The sequence below is a fragment of the Eretmochelys imbricata genome, chromosome 11 (assembly GCF_965152235.1).
Source record: "Eretmochelys imbricata isolate rEreImb1 chromosome 11, rEreImb1.hap1, whole genome shotgun sequence".
Classification (NCBI taxonomy): domain Eukaryota; kingdom Metazoa; phylum Chordata; order Testudines; family Cheloniidae; genus Eretmochelys; species Eretmochelys imbricata.
Window position 1 is genome coordinate 68,833,170 of NC_135582.1, and position 16,180 is coordinate 68,849,349.

The window sequence follows — 16,180 nt, forward strand, 5'->3', positions numbered from 1 at the left end:
CCCAGTGACTTTGCATTATGTGGTTATACCACTAATCATATAGGCAGTGTTATTTCATCAGATATGAATGTCTTTTGGACTATGAACTGTTCAGACCTGGCTATCCTGTCAGACTGTGGAACTCAGCTGCCACAGAGTATTCCTGCTTGATTGGCACTCACCTGTTATTTGGTGGACCCAGGTTCCCATCCCTGGTCTTAAACCAGGCACAGCAGAGACTTGAACTGGGATCTCCCACATTTGTGCCCAAACCACCAGGCTATGTACAGTAGTAGTTCTTACGTTCTCTCTGTGTGGCCCAATGAACGTTGAATTGCTTATACACAGTAGAACAGCTTCAACAAGACAGAATGAAATTTGAAAGGCGGCTCTCATTTTAGAGGGTCTTCAGTGCCCCCTTTTTAGTTTTTGAAGTTTTTAAAATATTTTTCCTGGTATTTTTGTCACTTCCACTTGGGGAGCGGAGGTGGTTTTCCCCTTTTTTTCCTCTCTCTTCCCCACCCCCGCATTTATTTCAGAGGGGAGAGAGACAATTTTCAAAAATGAGTGAGGAGAAAAAAAAAAGAATAAACAAATGGTAAAAGGTATTGTAAAATAGCAAAAAAACCAAAGTGCCACATTTTGCAATGTTTAAGTGACTGTTTTTGGACAAACGGTCAATTTTAAAAAGTAATTTTTTTACCTTTTTAAAAAAAAATAAAAAATCTTGACCGGCTATAAACATAGGCCCAAATAATCAGCTGGTGCAAATCAGCATAGGTCTGTTCCCTTCTGATTTGCAGCACTAGATGATCTGGCCCATGTTGTATTTCCTCCCACAAACCACTGTTACTCTGCTTTTTACATTTACCACATTTACCCAAGACCAAGACACTTGAAAAAACAAAGTTCACTGACCCAATGCTAAACATGAAATATCTTTGCACTTAGCTGATTTCAGAAGTTAGAACTTCAGTACCTAATGTGAGTAATATTTAATTGGTTATACCATTGATCATATAAGAAGCATTATAATTATATAGTCAGTGGAGTTATGGCTAATGTAACAAAATGAATTTGCTTAATCCCCGTAGGTACCAGTTTGCTGGAACATGGCTGTGCATTTGTTAGATACACAGTATAATGCAGATTCCTATCAGAAATACAGATTCTCTCCCTCTGAAAATCTCCAAAGTGTCATCTTCTCCTACCTGGAAGAAAAGGTAAGTGACCCTGTCAGGCCCTAGGCTGAGAATACATGTTGTTAGTTCCACTGTGGAAAAGACCTACAGACCAGTGCTTCTCAAGCTATCTGATGTGGGGGACCGGCAATTACTTTTTTCCAATGTGCACGCAGACCGGCAGCCGACGGCTCACGGACCGGCACCGGTCCACGGACCACTACTTTGAGTAGCACTGCTCTAGAATACAGTAGGAGTGAAACCAATAGGATACTACAGAAATTACTCTAATTACCTGGAGAATCAGAGCCTTTTCTCTCTGACTAGGACTGGGTATGTGTACAGGGGTGTAAAGAGGACTAAGATTTGGCTCTTCATAAGAATTTGTGCTCCGCTTGCTGAGACGTGTCTGTTCTCTCCTCAGAAAGTAAACCCCATTCGGCTGGCAGTGGATGTTGGCTGCGGGTCGGGACAAAGCACTCGCGTACTTGCAGCTCATTTTGAGAAGGTGGTTGGAACAGACATCAGTGAAGCTCAAATCGAGGCAGCCAAACAAGCTGCCTCCTTCCCAAATGTTTCTTACCAGTAAGTGTTCCATAAAAGGATGCTTTCCCTTTGGGTGTATCCAGAGTGCTGACCTTTGCACAAAGCAAGCACTTCGTGAACAGGACAGATACAGGCCAGCATTTTCAAACGAGGTCAGTCATAGAATCATAGAATATCAGGGTTGGAAGGGACCCCTGAAGGTCATCTAGTCCAACCCCCTGCTTGAAGCAGGACCAATTCCCAGTTAAATCATCCCAGCCAGGGCTTTGTCAAGCCTGACCTTAAAAACTTCCAAGGAAGGAGATTCCACCACCTCCCTAGGCAACGCATTCCAGTGTTTCACCACCCTCTTAGTGAAAAAGTTTTTCCTAATATCCAATCTAAACCTCCCCCACTGCAACTTGAGACCATTACTCCTCGTTCTGTCATCTGCTACCATTGAGAACAGTCTAGAGCCATCCTCTTTGGAACCCCCTTTCAGGTAGTTGAAAGCAGCTATCAAATCCCCCCTCATTCTTCTCTTCTGCAGGCTAAACAATCCCAGCTCCCTCAGCCTCTCCTCATAAGTCATGTGTTCTAGACCCCTAATCATTTTTGTTGCCCTTCGCTGGACTCTCTCCAATTTATCCACATCCTTCTTGTAGTGTGGGGCCCAAAACTGGACACAGTACTCCAGATGAGGCCTCACCAATGTCGAATAGAGGGGGACGATCACGTCCCTCGATCTGCTCGCTATGCCCCTACGTATACATCCCAAAATGCCATTGGCCTTCTTGGCAACAAGGGCACACTGCTGACTCATATCCAGCTTCTCGTCCACTGTCACCCCTAGGTCCTTTTCCGCAGAACTGCTGCCTAGCCATTCGGTCCCTAGTCTGTAGCGGTGCATTGGATTCTTCCGTCCTAAGTGCAGGACCCTGCACTTATCCTTATTGAACCTCATCAGATTTCTTTTGGCCCAATCCTCCAATTTGTCTAGGTCCTTCTGTATCCTATCCCTCCCCTCCAGCGTATCTACCACTCCTCCCAGTTTAGTATCGTCCGCAAATTTGCTGAGAGTGCAATCCACACCATCCTCCAGATCATTTATGACGATATTGAACAAAACCGGCCAAAGGACCGACCCCTGGGGCACTCCACTTGACACCGGCTGCCAACTAGACATGGAGCCATTGATCACTACCCGTTGAGCCCGACAATCTAGCCAGCTTTCTACCCACCCTATAGTGCATTCATCCAGCCCATACTTCCTTAACTTGCTGACAAGAATACTGTGGGAGACCGTGTCAAAAGCTTTGCTAAAGTCAAGAAACAATACATCCACTGCTTTCCCTTCATCCACAGAACCAGTAATCTCATCATAAAAGTCATTTCTAGGTGCCTGATTTCAAACATATTTGGTCTGCTTTTTCACAAAGTACCCAGAACTCACGACTCCATCTGAAAGTTGGCAGGAGCTGCAGGTCCTCAGCTTCTGAAAATCAGGCCGCTCCTAATTAAATGCTGAAATATGGATTTTGAAGCTTGGGCTGACATTCTTAGGCCAAACCACTCTTCAGTTCCAAGGGAACAAAAAAGTGAGGCTTTTCAATGTCAGATTTTCAACAACACCACATTTCCTCTCAGCAGTGTCCACACCTGACAAGTTTCATGCACGTCAGGCCCCAGTAGAGACGACTCCTTCTTCCCAATTTAAATATCTTCCCTGTTTCCCTTTATAGTGTGTGCCCTGCAGAGGAGCTGCCATTTGAGGATGGTTCCGTGGACCTTATTACTGCTTTTACAGCTGTCCACTGGTTTGATGTGCCGAGGTTCATGAAGGAAGTGGATCGAGTTCTCAGGCCACATGGCTGTGTCGCCCTTAGCACCTACACTACAGACTTCAGTATGCACTATAAAGACTGCTCGGAAAGGCTTACAGAAATCTTCACTGAGGTGGGAGAAGAAAACAATCCTTTTTTGAAAAAAAAGACACTCCATATGGCAGGAAGTGTATAGTATATTTTAAGGTTGCCAGACACTTTCCAGTATAAGACCCTGTTTTCAGCTGTTTATAATTTTGCCAGACCTTAAGCGTTTGGGCTGAAATTTTCCTTTCTGCCTGTCTGCCACAGCAAAAACAGTCAGCCATTTCCAAAAAACAGAAATAGAGACTAATAGGTGCCTTTGCCCATTTCAAAACAAATTCTTATACCCATTGTGTTGAGAAGTTCTAGCTCCTCAGCGCTCTGGAGCAGAGCTTGGAATTTGCGGAGCGGTTGTGCGAGGGATGTGCCTTCCGATTTTTTTTCCCCTTGGGAAAACCACCCAAACGTGGCTGAGTTATAACTCTTTGAAAAATTTCAGCTTGAACATTGTCAGCAGAGGGTTTGGCAGCTAAATTTTCCAAAGATTCCACCTGCAATGAACATGCTCCAGCTCCTCACAGCTCCTGGTGCTCGCCCACAGACTGTAAATGCACCATCCCCACACAGCAATTGAGTATGCTCCATCCTGAAGCTGTTTGGGCTGAGCTGGATGTTCCCTGCTGCAGGTCACTGTGGTGCTGGGCACCAGTTCTCACCGCAGGGACACTGTCTTCAGTGGTGCCCTGCTTATGCCCAGGCAGCATGAGCAGGAAGGAACCTGGCTCAATTCAGAGAGGACATGAGTTGTGGTGGTAGAGGGAGTAGATTAAGACAAGGAGCTTGAGGAGGACGGGGAGTCTAGGACTTGGAGCCAATGAGAACAGGATAATTGGGCATAAAGCAGGCTACAGGCTGGTGGCTAGAACTTGTTGTCAAGGAGAGAAGGACAAGATGCCCAAGAGTGAGATGAGGGGGTACTGTGAGGTGGCATGAGGACCTTGGGGATGGAGGCTGAGATTTTTAATGTTTGTGAAACTCTCAAACACTATAGTGGTGAGCAACACAGACAATCCCACACAGAAATTAATAACTGTGCATGGCAGGGTTTGAATAGTATGCAGGAAATAAGGCATGAGGTCACACATTGGACAATCAGGATAAAGCAAAATATTAAATAGCTACACATTATGTGTGCATTGTCCATCTTGTTCACTGAGTTAGGCAGGGGGCCTGTGGAAAAACTATTATCCAGTCATGTAACTTAAATACTGTATCCAAGGGTATGTCTACACTACGGAATAAGGTCGAATTTATAGAAGTCGGTTTTTTAGAAATCGGTTTTATATATTCGAGTGTGTGTGTCCCCACAGAAAATGCTCTAAGTGCATTAACTCGGCGGAGTGCTTCCACAGTACCGAGGCTAGAGTCGACTTCTGGAGCGTTGCACTGTGGGTAGCTATCCCACAGTTCTCGCAGTCTCCGCTGCCCATTGGAATTCTGGGTTGAGATCCCAATGCCTGATGGGGCTAAAACATTGTCACGGGTGGTTCTGGGTACATATCGTCAGGCCCCCGTTCCCTCCCTCCCTCCGTGAAAGCAAGGGCAGACAATCGTTTCGCACCTTTTTTCCTGAGTTACCTGTGCAGACGCCATACCACGGCAAGCATGGAGCCCGCTCAGGTAACCGTCACCCTATGACTCCTGGGTGCTGGCAGACGCGGTACGGCATTGCTACACAGTAGCAGCAACCCCTTGCCTTGTGGCAGCAGACGGTACAGTACGACTGGTAGCCGTCATCGTCATGTCCGAGGTGCTCCTGGCCACGTCGGCTGGGAGCGCCTGGACAGACATGGGCGCAGGGACTAAATTTGGAGTGACTTGACCAGGTCATTCTCTTTAGTCCTGCAGTCAGTCCTATTGAACCGTCTTATGGTGAGTGGGCAGGCGATACGGACTGCTAGCAGTCGTACTGTACCATCTTCTGCCAGGCAGGCAAGAGATGAGGATTGCTAGTAGTCGTATTGTACCATCTTCTGCCAGGCAGGCAAGAGATGAGGATGGCTAGCAGTCGTACTGTACCATCTTCTGCCGAGCAGCCATGAGATGTGGATGGCATGCAGTCCTTCTGCACCGTCTGCTGCCAGCCAAAGATGTAAAAGATAGATGGAGTGGGTCAAAACAAGAAATAGACCAGATTTGTTTTGTACTCATTTGTCTCCTCCCCTGTCTAGGGGACTCATTCCTCTAGGTCACACTGCAGTCACTCACAGAGAAGGTGCAGCGAGGTAAATCTAGCCATGTATCAATCAGAGGCCAGGCTAACCTCCTTGTTCCAATAAGAACGATAACTTAGGTGCACCATTTCTTATTGGAACCCTCCGTGAAGTCCTGCCTGAAATACTCCTTGATGTAAAGACACCCCCTTTGTTGATTTTAGCTCCCTGAAGCCAACCCTGTAAGCCGTGTCGTCAGTCGCCCCTCCCTCCGTCAGAGCAACGGCAGACAATCGTTCCGCGCCTTTTTTCTGTGCGGACGCCATACCAAGGCAAGCATGGAGGCCGCTCAGCTCACTTTGGCAATTAGGAGCACATTAAACAGCACACGCATTATCCAGCAGTATATGCAGCACCAGAACCTGGCAAAGCGATACCGGGCGAGGAGGCGACGTCAGCGCGGTCACGTGAGTGATGAGGACATGGACACAGATTTCTCTGAAAGCATGGGCCCTGCCAATGCATGCATTATGGTGCTAATGGGGCAGGTTCATGCTGTGGAACGCTGATTCTGGGCTCGGCAAACAAGCACAGACTGGTGGGACCGCATAGTGTTGCAGGTCTGGGACGATTCCCAGTAACTGCGAAACTTTCGCATGCGTAAGGGCACTTTCATGGAACTTTGTGACTTGCTTTCCCCTGCCCTGAGGCGCATGAATACCAAGATGAGAGCAGCCCTCACAGTTGAGAAGCGAGTGGCGATAGCCCTATGGAAGCTTGCAACGCCAGACAGCTACCGGTCAGTTGGGAATCAATTTGGAGTGGGCAAATCTACTGTGGGGGCTGCTGTGATGCAAGTAGCCCACGCAATCAAAGATCTGCTGATATCAAGGGTAGTGACCCTGGGAAATGTGCAGGTCATAGTGGATGGCTTTGCTGCAGTGGGATTCCCTAACTGTGGTGGGGCCATAGACGGAACCCATATCCCTATCTTGGCACCGGAGCACGAAGCCGCCGAGTACATAAACCGCAAGGGGTACTTTTCGATAGTGCTGCAAGCCCTGGTGGATCACAAGGGACGTTTCACCAACATCAACGTGGGATGGCCGGGAAAGGTGCATGATGCTCGCATCTTCAGGAACTCTGGTCTGTTTCAAAAGCTGCAGGAAGGGACTTTATTCCCAGACCAGAAAATAACTGTTGGGGATGTTGAAATGCCTATATGTATCCTTGGGGACCCAGCCTACCCCTTAATGCCATGGCTCATGAAGCCGTACACAGGCAGCCTGGACAGTAGTCAGGAGCTGTTCAACTACAGGCTGAGCAAGTGCAGAATGGTGGTAGAATGTGCATTTGGACGTTTAAAGGCGCGCTGGCGCAGTTTACTGACTCGCTTAGACCTCAGCGAAACCAATATTCCCACTGTTATTACTGCTTGCTGTGTGCTCCACAATATCTGTGAGAGTAAGGGGGAGACGTTTATGGCGGGGTGGGAGGTTGAGGCAAATCGCCTGGCTGCTGGTTACGCGCAGCCAGACACTAGGGCGGTTAGAAGAGCACAGGATGGCGTGGTACGCATCAGAGAAGCTTTGAAAACCAGTTTCATGACTGGCCAGGCTACGGTGTGAAAGTTCTGTTTGTTTCTCCTTGATGAAACCCCCCGCCCCTTGGTTCACTCTACTTCCCTGTAAGCTAACCACCCGCCCCTCCTCCCTTCAATCACCGCTTGCAGAGGCAATAAAGTCATTGTTGCTTCACATTCATGCATTCTTTATTCATTCATCACACAAATAGGGGGATGACTACCAAGGTAGCCCAGGAGGGGTGGTGGAGGAGGGAAGGAAAATGCCACACAGCACTTTAAGCACAGCACTTTAAAAGTTTACAACTTTAAAATTTATTGAATGACAGCCTTCTTTTTTTTGGGCAATCCTCTGTGGTGGAGTGGCTGGTTGGCCGGAGGCCCCCCCCCACCGCGTTCTTGGGCGTCTGGGTGTGGAGGCTATGGAACTTGGGGAGGAGGGCGGTTGGTTACAGAGGGGCTGCAGTGGCAGTCTGTGCTCCAGCTGCCTTTACTGCAGCTCAACCATACACTGGAGCATACTGGTTTGGTCCTGCAGCAGCCTCAGTATTGAATCCTGCCTCCTCTCATCACACTGCCGCCACATTTGAGCTTCAGCCCTGTCTTCAGCCCGCCACTTACTCTCTTCAGCCCGCCATTTACTCTCTTCAGCCCGCCACCTCTCCTCCTGGTCATTTTGTGCTTTCCTGCACTCTGACATTATTTGCCTCCACGCATTTGTCTGTGCTCTCTGTGTGGGAGGACAGCATGAGCTCGGAGAACATTTCATCGCGAGTGCGTTTTTTTTTCTTTCTAAGCTTCACTAGCCTCTGGGAAGGAGAAGATCCTGTGATCATTGAAACACATGCAGCTGGTGGAGAAAAAAAAAGGGACAGCGGTATTTAAAAAGACACATTTTATAAAACAGTGGCTACACTCTTTCAGGGTAAACCTTGCTGTTAACATTACATACATAGCACATGTGCTTTCGTTACAAGGTCGCATTTTGCCTCCCCCCACCGTGTGACTACCCCCTCAACCTTCCCCCCTCCCTGTGGCTAACAGCGGGGAACATTTCTGTTTAGCCACAGGCAAACAGCCCAGCTGGAATGGGCTCCTCTGAGTGTCCCCTGAAGAAAAGCACTCTATTTCAACCAGGTGACCATGAATTATATCTCACTCTCCTGAGGATAACACAGAGAGATAAAGAACGGATGTTGTCTGAATGCCAGCAAACATACACTGCAATGCTTTGTTCTACAATGATTCCCGAGTACGTGTTACTGGCCTGAAGTGGTAAAGTGTCCTACCATGAAGGACGCAATAAGGCTGCCCTCTCCAGAAACCTTTTGCAAAGGCTTTAGGACTACATCTAGGAGAACCGCGAATGCCAGGGCAAAGTAATCCTTTCACATGCTTGCTTTTAAACCATGTATAGTATTTTAAAAGGTACACTCACCAGAGGTCCCTTCTCTGCCTGCTGGGTCCAGGAGGCAGCCTTGGGTGGGTTCGGGGGGTACTGGCTCCAGGTTCAGGGTGAGAAACAGTTCCTGGCTGTCGGGAAAACCGGTTTCTCAGCTTGCTTGCTGTGAGCTATCTACAACCTGGGAGATTTTGACAAAGGTTTTGGCATTTCGAAAACTGGAACGGAGTTCTGATAGCACGGATTCCTCTCCCCAAACAGCGATCAGATCCCGTACCTCCCGTTCGGTCCATGCTGGAGCACTTTTGCGATTCTGGGACTCCATCATGGTCACCTGTGCTGATGAGCTCTGCATGGTCACCTGCAGCTTGCCACGCTGGCCAAACAGGAAATAAGATTCAAAAGTTCAAAAGTTCGCGGTTCTTTTCCTGTCTACCTGGCCAGTGCATCTGAGTTGAGAGTGCTGACCAGAGCGGTCAAATGCAGCACTCTGGGATAGCTCCCGGAGGCCAATACCATCGAATTGTGTCCACAGTACCCCAAATTCGAGCCGCCAACGTCGATTTAAGCGCTAATCCACTTGTCAGGGGTAGAGTAAGGAAATCGATTTTAAGAGCCCTTTAAGTCGAAATAAAGGGCTTCATTGTGTGGACGGGTGCAGGTTTACGTCGATTTAACGCTGCTAAATTCGACCTAAAGTCCTAGTGTAGACCAGGGCATAGAGAAGGTGTACGATGGAGTCAAATTAAGGTTACACAAACAACCTTAATTCTGGCATTTCTTAACTTTGAGTGCTTGACTTTGTATCCTGGATAATGTTCTTTTAATGTAGCCTTGGGGTTGTATGTAGGGCCTGAGCCAAAGTCCATGGAAGTATGCAAGAGTCATTTGACTCCACTGGGATTTGGATCTGGCCCTTATGGAACGCTGCCAGGTGATGTGGTACATTTGGGAAGGCTGGTTTGTGTTCAGGCAGCTTCCATCACATAAAACCCATTCCCAGACAAAAACTACCTTCACATTGAGGTATGGGTCAGAGAACATACGAATAACTTGGGATAAAATACATTAGTCGCTGTTGTAATTATCACCTAATGAAGTATTACAAACCAGGACATTCAGAGTTATTGTTAGACTTACCTTCCCTAAGGTAAGCAGATGACTCAGGCCAGGTACCCAAAAAACATTAATTCTGTGCTCTATTGATACCATGTAATGCCCTAGAATTCTGACTAAGGCATTATAACGCTATGGTGTCTTTAGATTGAACTGATTGTAAAGACATGTTAGCTTTCTGTCTTCTCCCACCTCCATAATGTCACTCAGTTAGGGGGCCATTTTGAGAAGGGTATCTATGAGAGTAAGGCTACAGTATGCCTCAACAAAGATGGCTGCTGTCTCCATGCACTTGGTCGTCATAGTATTCCTGTCTGCCTCCTGATGGCGCAGGTGGCCACCATCTTCCCTGAGGTGGCTTCATTCTCATTGCATGGGCAGTGATCATTTTGATAGAGGCCATCTTAGCTGAGGTCAGCCTTATGGCCTAAGCCCCATGTAAGAACAATGGAAGAGGTTATGTCCGCCATTTTGAAGTAGGGCAGTTTTTCATGGATATTCTCTGTAAAAGAACGTTACTATACCACACCAACAGAAAGAGATTCGGTCTAGTACAAACAATAATGGGTGGGTGGTCGGGGGGAGGGAAATGACCATTAAACCCAAAATACAATTGTTCAGATGTAGCCCATTCACATAACTTCTGCGAGTATTGTGTGTGGGGAAGTCTGAAGGGTCTGTATTATTCCATTATTCTCCTATGTAGCTCTAACTTGCCCTCAGGCCAGGCAGCCCTGAATCAGGGAGTGCAGCTCAGATGAAGTGGAGGATCAAGGCCTTACATAACATATTTGCTGTTTCTGTTCTGGCTTTACAGACCAAGGACCTGCTTCTTGAATATGCAGATGAAAAAATAAAACTTGTCTTTGCAGAGTATAAAGAGGTGTTTGAGTCTGTGCCTTTTCAGGATAAGCGGAGGTGAGACGACAAGGACAAAACTGAATTTTATGTAATCTCTTGCATTGTGGGCTGTGTGAACCCTGGAATACTGGGCACTTGGGCGGTATTCATTGGTCTTCACTTTGAGACTGCAGGTTGCAGAAGATTCATAGAGTTTAAGGCTAGACAATAGCACTGAGATCATTTGGTCCAATGTCCTTCAAACAGATCTACAATGTCTGGTCTGTCTGGTTCATCTGTGTGGCCTCCTCATCAAATGAGAGAGGTTTCCCCATAAACAAATGTCCAAAAAGGGGAAGGGATAACAGATCATGCCCCACATCTTAATAATCTGCATGAGCCAGATCCTCAGTTTGTATAAATCAGTGTAGCTCCATTATCCTCCAGGCTTACTTCTCCAATGCTCTGGTTTCTTTCCACTCTTGCAGAGTTACCCAGATCTTAGACACAATTCCCATGTCTGTTTCTGGGGTGATCGGGTTATTCCAGTCCTTCTCCATGTATCAAGCCTTTCTGAGGAGTGACCCTGAAGCAGCAAAATCCCTCCTCCAAAAAACTGAACAAAGGTAAAAACAATTTAAGAAAATGAGCAGAATATGGGCAGCTCTCTTGTATGACATAGGTGAAGAGTGAGGTTGCAACAATTCCTCCAACGCTGAGGGAAGGGGAGGCAGTCATTGCGCTGGTGCAGCCCTCTTTGCTCTGGGTCACTATTGTGAGTGTGGCTTTTTATGGGCCAGATCCTCAGCTGGCTTAAATCAGCAAAGCCCCATTAGCTTCAATAGTGCTATGCCAACTTAAACCAGCTGGGGATATGGCCCAATATTTCTGCCAGAATCCCCTATGTGCATTGCTGTCACTGGTGAAGTCTAGCTTGATACTTGATAAAATAGGCAGCTTAGCTAATTTCCTCCTTCTGGTACTTGATACTGAGTATTTCCTTCTGGGACATCCTGAAGTTTAATTAGCAAAGGAATAAACTATTAAGAGCTTGAGCTTCTAGTTCCATCTTATATCCAATAAACCACAATCTCTTGGGCTATATGGTGCCTTCAGTCTCTTTCTACAAACCCAGTAACACCAAAAGTTTCACAAATGGGCAGCCTACCCTACGGTCCTCAGTAATTACGGTTAGTGACTGGCACAGGTAATGTGCTAAAACTGCTTTAGACATAGTAAACTTCTCTTGAAGTACCTTTTATGTATCCTTTTACAATAAGAGTAGAATGTTTTTTGGTGGGACAGGTATGTCTTAGGCTGTGGTGCTAAGAACTGGCTGTCACCTCTGCCTCTGGTAGAACAGGAGTCAATGTATACAGTGAGAAAGTAAGTGACCTTTCCTCCATTTCTTGTTTCAGGTTCCTGGATACCATGGGAGTTTGCTCTAATGAAACCCAGGTAGAGATTGGGATAAGGAGTGTTTCTGTTCTAGGCTGCAAGGGGCCATGAATGGAAAATCCAGCGATGATCCTATAGCCAGAAGAAAAATCTCGATTTTTTGGTATCTACTTGTAACTGATGTTATCACCGTTCAATAAAGTCCATGGCAAAACTCCCATCCTCTTCAATGGGAGAGAAAGGAAGCACGATATCAAATAGTGCCAATATTAGAAGGGCTTTCACGGGGTGGTTGCTTCCTATTTAAAGAGGAAAAGCACGGTGTTCTGTCCAGCGTCCCTTCAACAGACATTGGAAGAAATCAAGGACCCTTTGCCACATAGAAGGCTGCAGAGATTGACTCATATCTGGAATATGCAATAAATATCATGTCCCCTAACAGCTGAGAGATTTTTGGAGGGCTTTATTGTCCTACTGAATAAAAATAGCTTGCAGCAAGATCAACTGCTATATGTAATTCCCTGTCAATGGGGTAAGCAAATAGGAACAGCAATAATGTTGTAGAGTTCTCAGAATAATACGTCACAGGCATCTTTCAACCAAAGCCCTCCAAGAGTTGTTCCAGGTCGATCAGTATTACTGTCTGCGCTCCAAATGAAGTGAAGAAGAGACCAGCCCCAAACATGCCAATTACAGAACTTCTTATTACAGGCCAGAGTTTCAGAAGAACTTGCCTTCCATTTAGGCACCAAAATAACTGACGGGATTTTCTAGAAATCTCAGCACCTTGGGTGCCTAGCTCCGTGTGAAAATCTGGCCATGAATGAGCGTTCTTGAAAATCTGACTCCATTTGTGGGTGCTGAGCACTTGAAAATCCAGCCCTAAGTGTCTAAGATAGCAATTGTAAGTCACTCCCATTAATTCTGTGGTTAAAGAGTAGCAGCCGTGTTAGTGGGAGGTGACTCCCAGCTTGAGGAGACATACCCACGCTAGCTCTGACTGAGCTAGCCCACTGAAAATAGTGCAGCCGTGGCAGCACAAGCAGCGGGAGGAGCTAGCTGCCCCTAGTACATCCCTAGGGTCTCAGGTGGGATCTGAGGGCAGCTAGTCCCTCCCACTCCTCATGCCGCTGCTGTCACTTTATTATTAGTGCACTACCTCGATCAGAGCTAGAGGGGGTATGTCTCCAAGCTGGGCATTAGCCCTCCAGCTCAGATTTAGACATTACCTAAGGATGGAACTCACCCCCTTACAGTGAAGATCATCCTTAAAGCTGGTGGTTATTAGTATGATTAATTATTTGTATTATCATAGTGCCTGGGAGTCCTGCTCATAGACCAGAATTTCATCGTGCCAGGTTCTGTACAAATGCAGAACAACAGTCACGACATTCTCAGGCAGTTTATTATGATTGTATTTAATATTCCGGTAGCATCTTGTTGTGCCAGGCATTGAACACACGCATACGAAGGCCTGGTCCTGCCCCAAACACCTGACAGTCTAGGGCTCTGATCCTGCAAAGACTTACCGACATAATTAACTTCACTAACATGACTTCAGTGGGATTATTTAGGTGCTTAAAATTAAGCAGATGTGATTTGAAAACAAAAAAGCTAAAGGAAGTGTCACCTGCCCTCCAGCCAGCAATCACTGGCAGATTTGGCAGGGGTAGATCCTAAGGAGGGGTGTGAAGGAGAAGAAGAGGCTGACGGCCTTTTAGGTTTTTAACCACTCATTTGTTAGCTGTTTGTCACTAATGCAGCCTTTTAATTGCCAGAGTTCCAGCAGGTCCTGGTTATGCCCAGACCAGGAATTCAAGAGCAGCCTTTTGTCAATATTTCTTTTCACTTCCACTCTTGGCTTAAACCAGAAAGCGCAGAGATGTGGGGCAGGGGAGGGGGTGTGTTAAAGTCAACCAGACTTTTTCTACCCCTAAAAGTTCAGTATGAGTTCTGGGCCAAGATTTTCCCATTTTGTTTGAAGTGGTTTGCCTGACCCAAAAAATGACCAACCAAACTCCAGTATTTGCTGCAACAATGTAAAGTGATCTCACTAAAGTAAGGTTTCAGAGTAGCAGCCATGTTAGTCTGTATTCGCAAAAAGAAAAGGAGTACTAGTGGCACCTTAGAGACTAAGCTTTCGTGAGCTACAGCTCACTTCATCCGATGCACTGAAGTAAGCTTGTGGAAAATCGAAATTCCCTTAAAATAGCTGCAATTTGAGTACACTGATTAGAACGTGTGGAGGTGGCATAGATAATTTATGTTCCGAAATCTTTCCCATAGTCAGGAAAATCTCCCTTTCATTTCAGTGACTTTCTTTTTTGTATGTAGTAAAATACATCCAGATTTCAAAGGTAACATATCAGCTCCCAGAAAGTACCATGCTTCCCTAGATACGTTTAATCTCCCAAAGAGCAGAATAAAATAATGCCCCATCCATCATTCCTGGGCGTTCGTCTTATTGGAGATAACAGAACTTCACAGAAATCCCAGAGGCTGGCACCACACGCACAGCAATTGACATGAAGCAGAGGCATATTACCAGGTGCTCCAAAAGAAACAAGAACTTTTCCGTAGAGAAAGTGTGGTAACTGGTTGGAAAAGCTTTTCAGTTTCACATCTCTAGGGGACTGTTACACCCAAGAGTGAGGAAAGGAATAACAATTAAAGCCTACAAGTACCTCACAGTATCCTTTTGCATTCATCAAACTTAATTCTATGTAAGGTTCCAAATGCAAATCTCATTGTAAAACTCAGAAGTAGTCAAAATCACGCCATAAAATATGTTTACTCTAAAATTCTCGGCAGAGTTAAATTTTGTTTCCCAGAAACACATCTCGATAAAGAGATGTCTCGGTCTAACTGACACAGGGTTTCCAAGAAAGAGAAGAAACATCATAAATGAGAGTTCTACTCGCCAGTTCTTAAAATGCATTTGATTGGTTATATTTATTCAGCTGAAAACCAGCAGCCAATGGAATCTTCTGTTCTCAAGTTTCTAAAACAATGGATTGCGCTCAGCTGACCTGGGCGTTAACAAATCAAAGCTTCTGGGTTCACAGGTTGGCTTCCCCCAGGCTGCAGAAAGATTACCGCTAATTCGTCAACTACGGCAGGAGTTCTTTCTTCTTGGGCAGGGAATCAATCTGTTTCAGTGACATACAGATACAAGGTACGTTTCCTTTGATTGCTTCACAGTTTCTTTTGGTGTTTCTCATATGCTAACTTGTGCCTGGCAGGGCTTGTCAGGTTGAGAAGTTTTTATCTCTGTGAAAGAAATGCACAATTAGGGGTTGCAAAACAATTGACTGAAAATGTTTTTGTCCAGTGGGCAAATGATGGTGGCTCAGCCCTAACTTTTACCTCCTATAAATTGTTATAATTCTATGTCCTTTACTCTGCTTCCTGAGCTGTTTTTCTTTCCGTGTCCCTGTGGTTTTGACAATAAAAGCATGAAGAACTGAAATAAATTGAAATCTTTTAGAGACAGAATGGTACTATCTATTCTACAATATTCAGGGTACTGATACCAGTCCCATCGTAGCTGAGCCTAGAGATCTTAAACTCTCATCTTCCTTGATGTATTCATCTGCGCCCTGTCCCCATGACAGATTCAGATACGGGAAGCTGGAGTTTCAGACTTTGTAAAGGGCTGTAACTGACAAGTTTTCCAACAACCTCTACTACACACAATCCTTTGTGGACATGGTTTATAATGATATCAACCCCTTTTTCTCTCTGCAAGGCTGAATGCCATAGCACACCAGTGGGTTGCAGAATTAGCTAAGTTTAACTTCAAAGTCAAATATTGTCCAGAGAAATCTGATGTGGAGACAAATAACCTACCCAGAAGTCCCCTTATGCAAAAATGTGACAGAATGCACTGAAGAGACAGGCAAAGATGTTTAGATTAATGCTGTCTTATAACGTATGGATGTACACAGAGATGGCAAGGTACTTTGGTTGACAGCTATTGCTAGCAGCCTTTTGGCAGTAGGAGACTTAAACCCATCACAATGCCTCTTCCACAAGAAGACATTTTTGGCAGCCCAGAAGGAAAATCTGGCTATTGC

General features: G+C 45.9%; 1 protein-coding gene across 1 annotated transcript; it reads left to right on the forward strand.

Annotated features, from left to right (window-relative positions):
- Positions 1 to 1,085: 1,085 nt before the first annotated feature.
- On the forward strand, positions 1,086 to 12,228 carry LOC144272440 (putative methyltransferase DDB_G0268948). The gene is made up of 6 exons (XM_077830490.1): positions 1,086 to 1,202; positions 1,585 to 1,745; positions 3,428 to 3,641; positions 10,684 to 10,784; positions 11,195 to 11,332; positions 12,125 to 12,228. The coding sequence occupies exons 1-6, from the start codon at positions 1,092 to 1,094 to the stop codon at positions 12,213 to 12,215; spliced, it is 816 nt and encodes a 271-aa protein (XP_077686616.1). The 5' UTR covers positions 1,086 to 1,091; the 3' UTR covers positions 12,216 to 12,228.
- Positions 12,229 to 16,180: the final 3,952 nt, after the last annotated feature.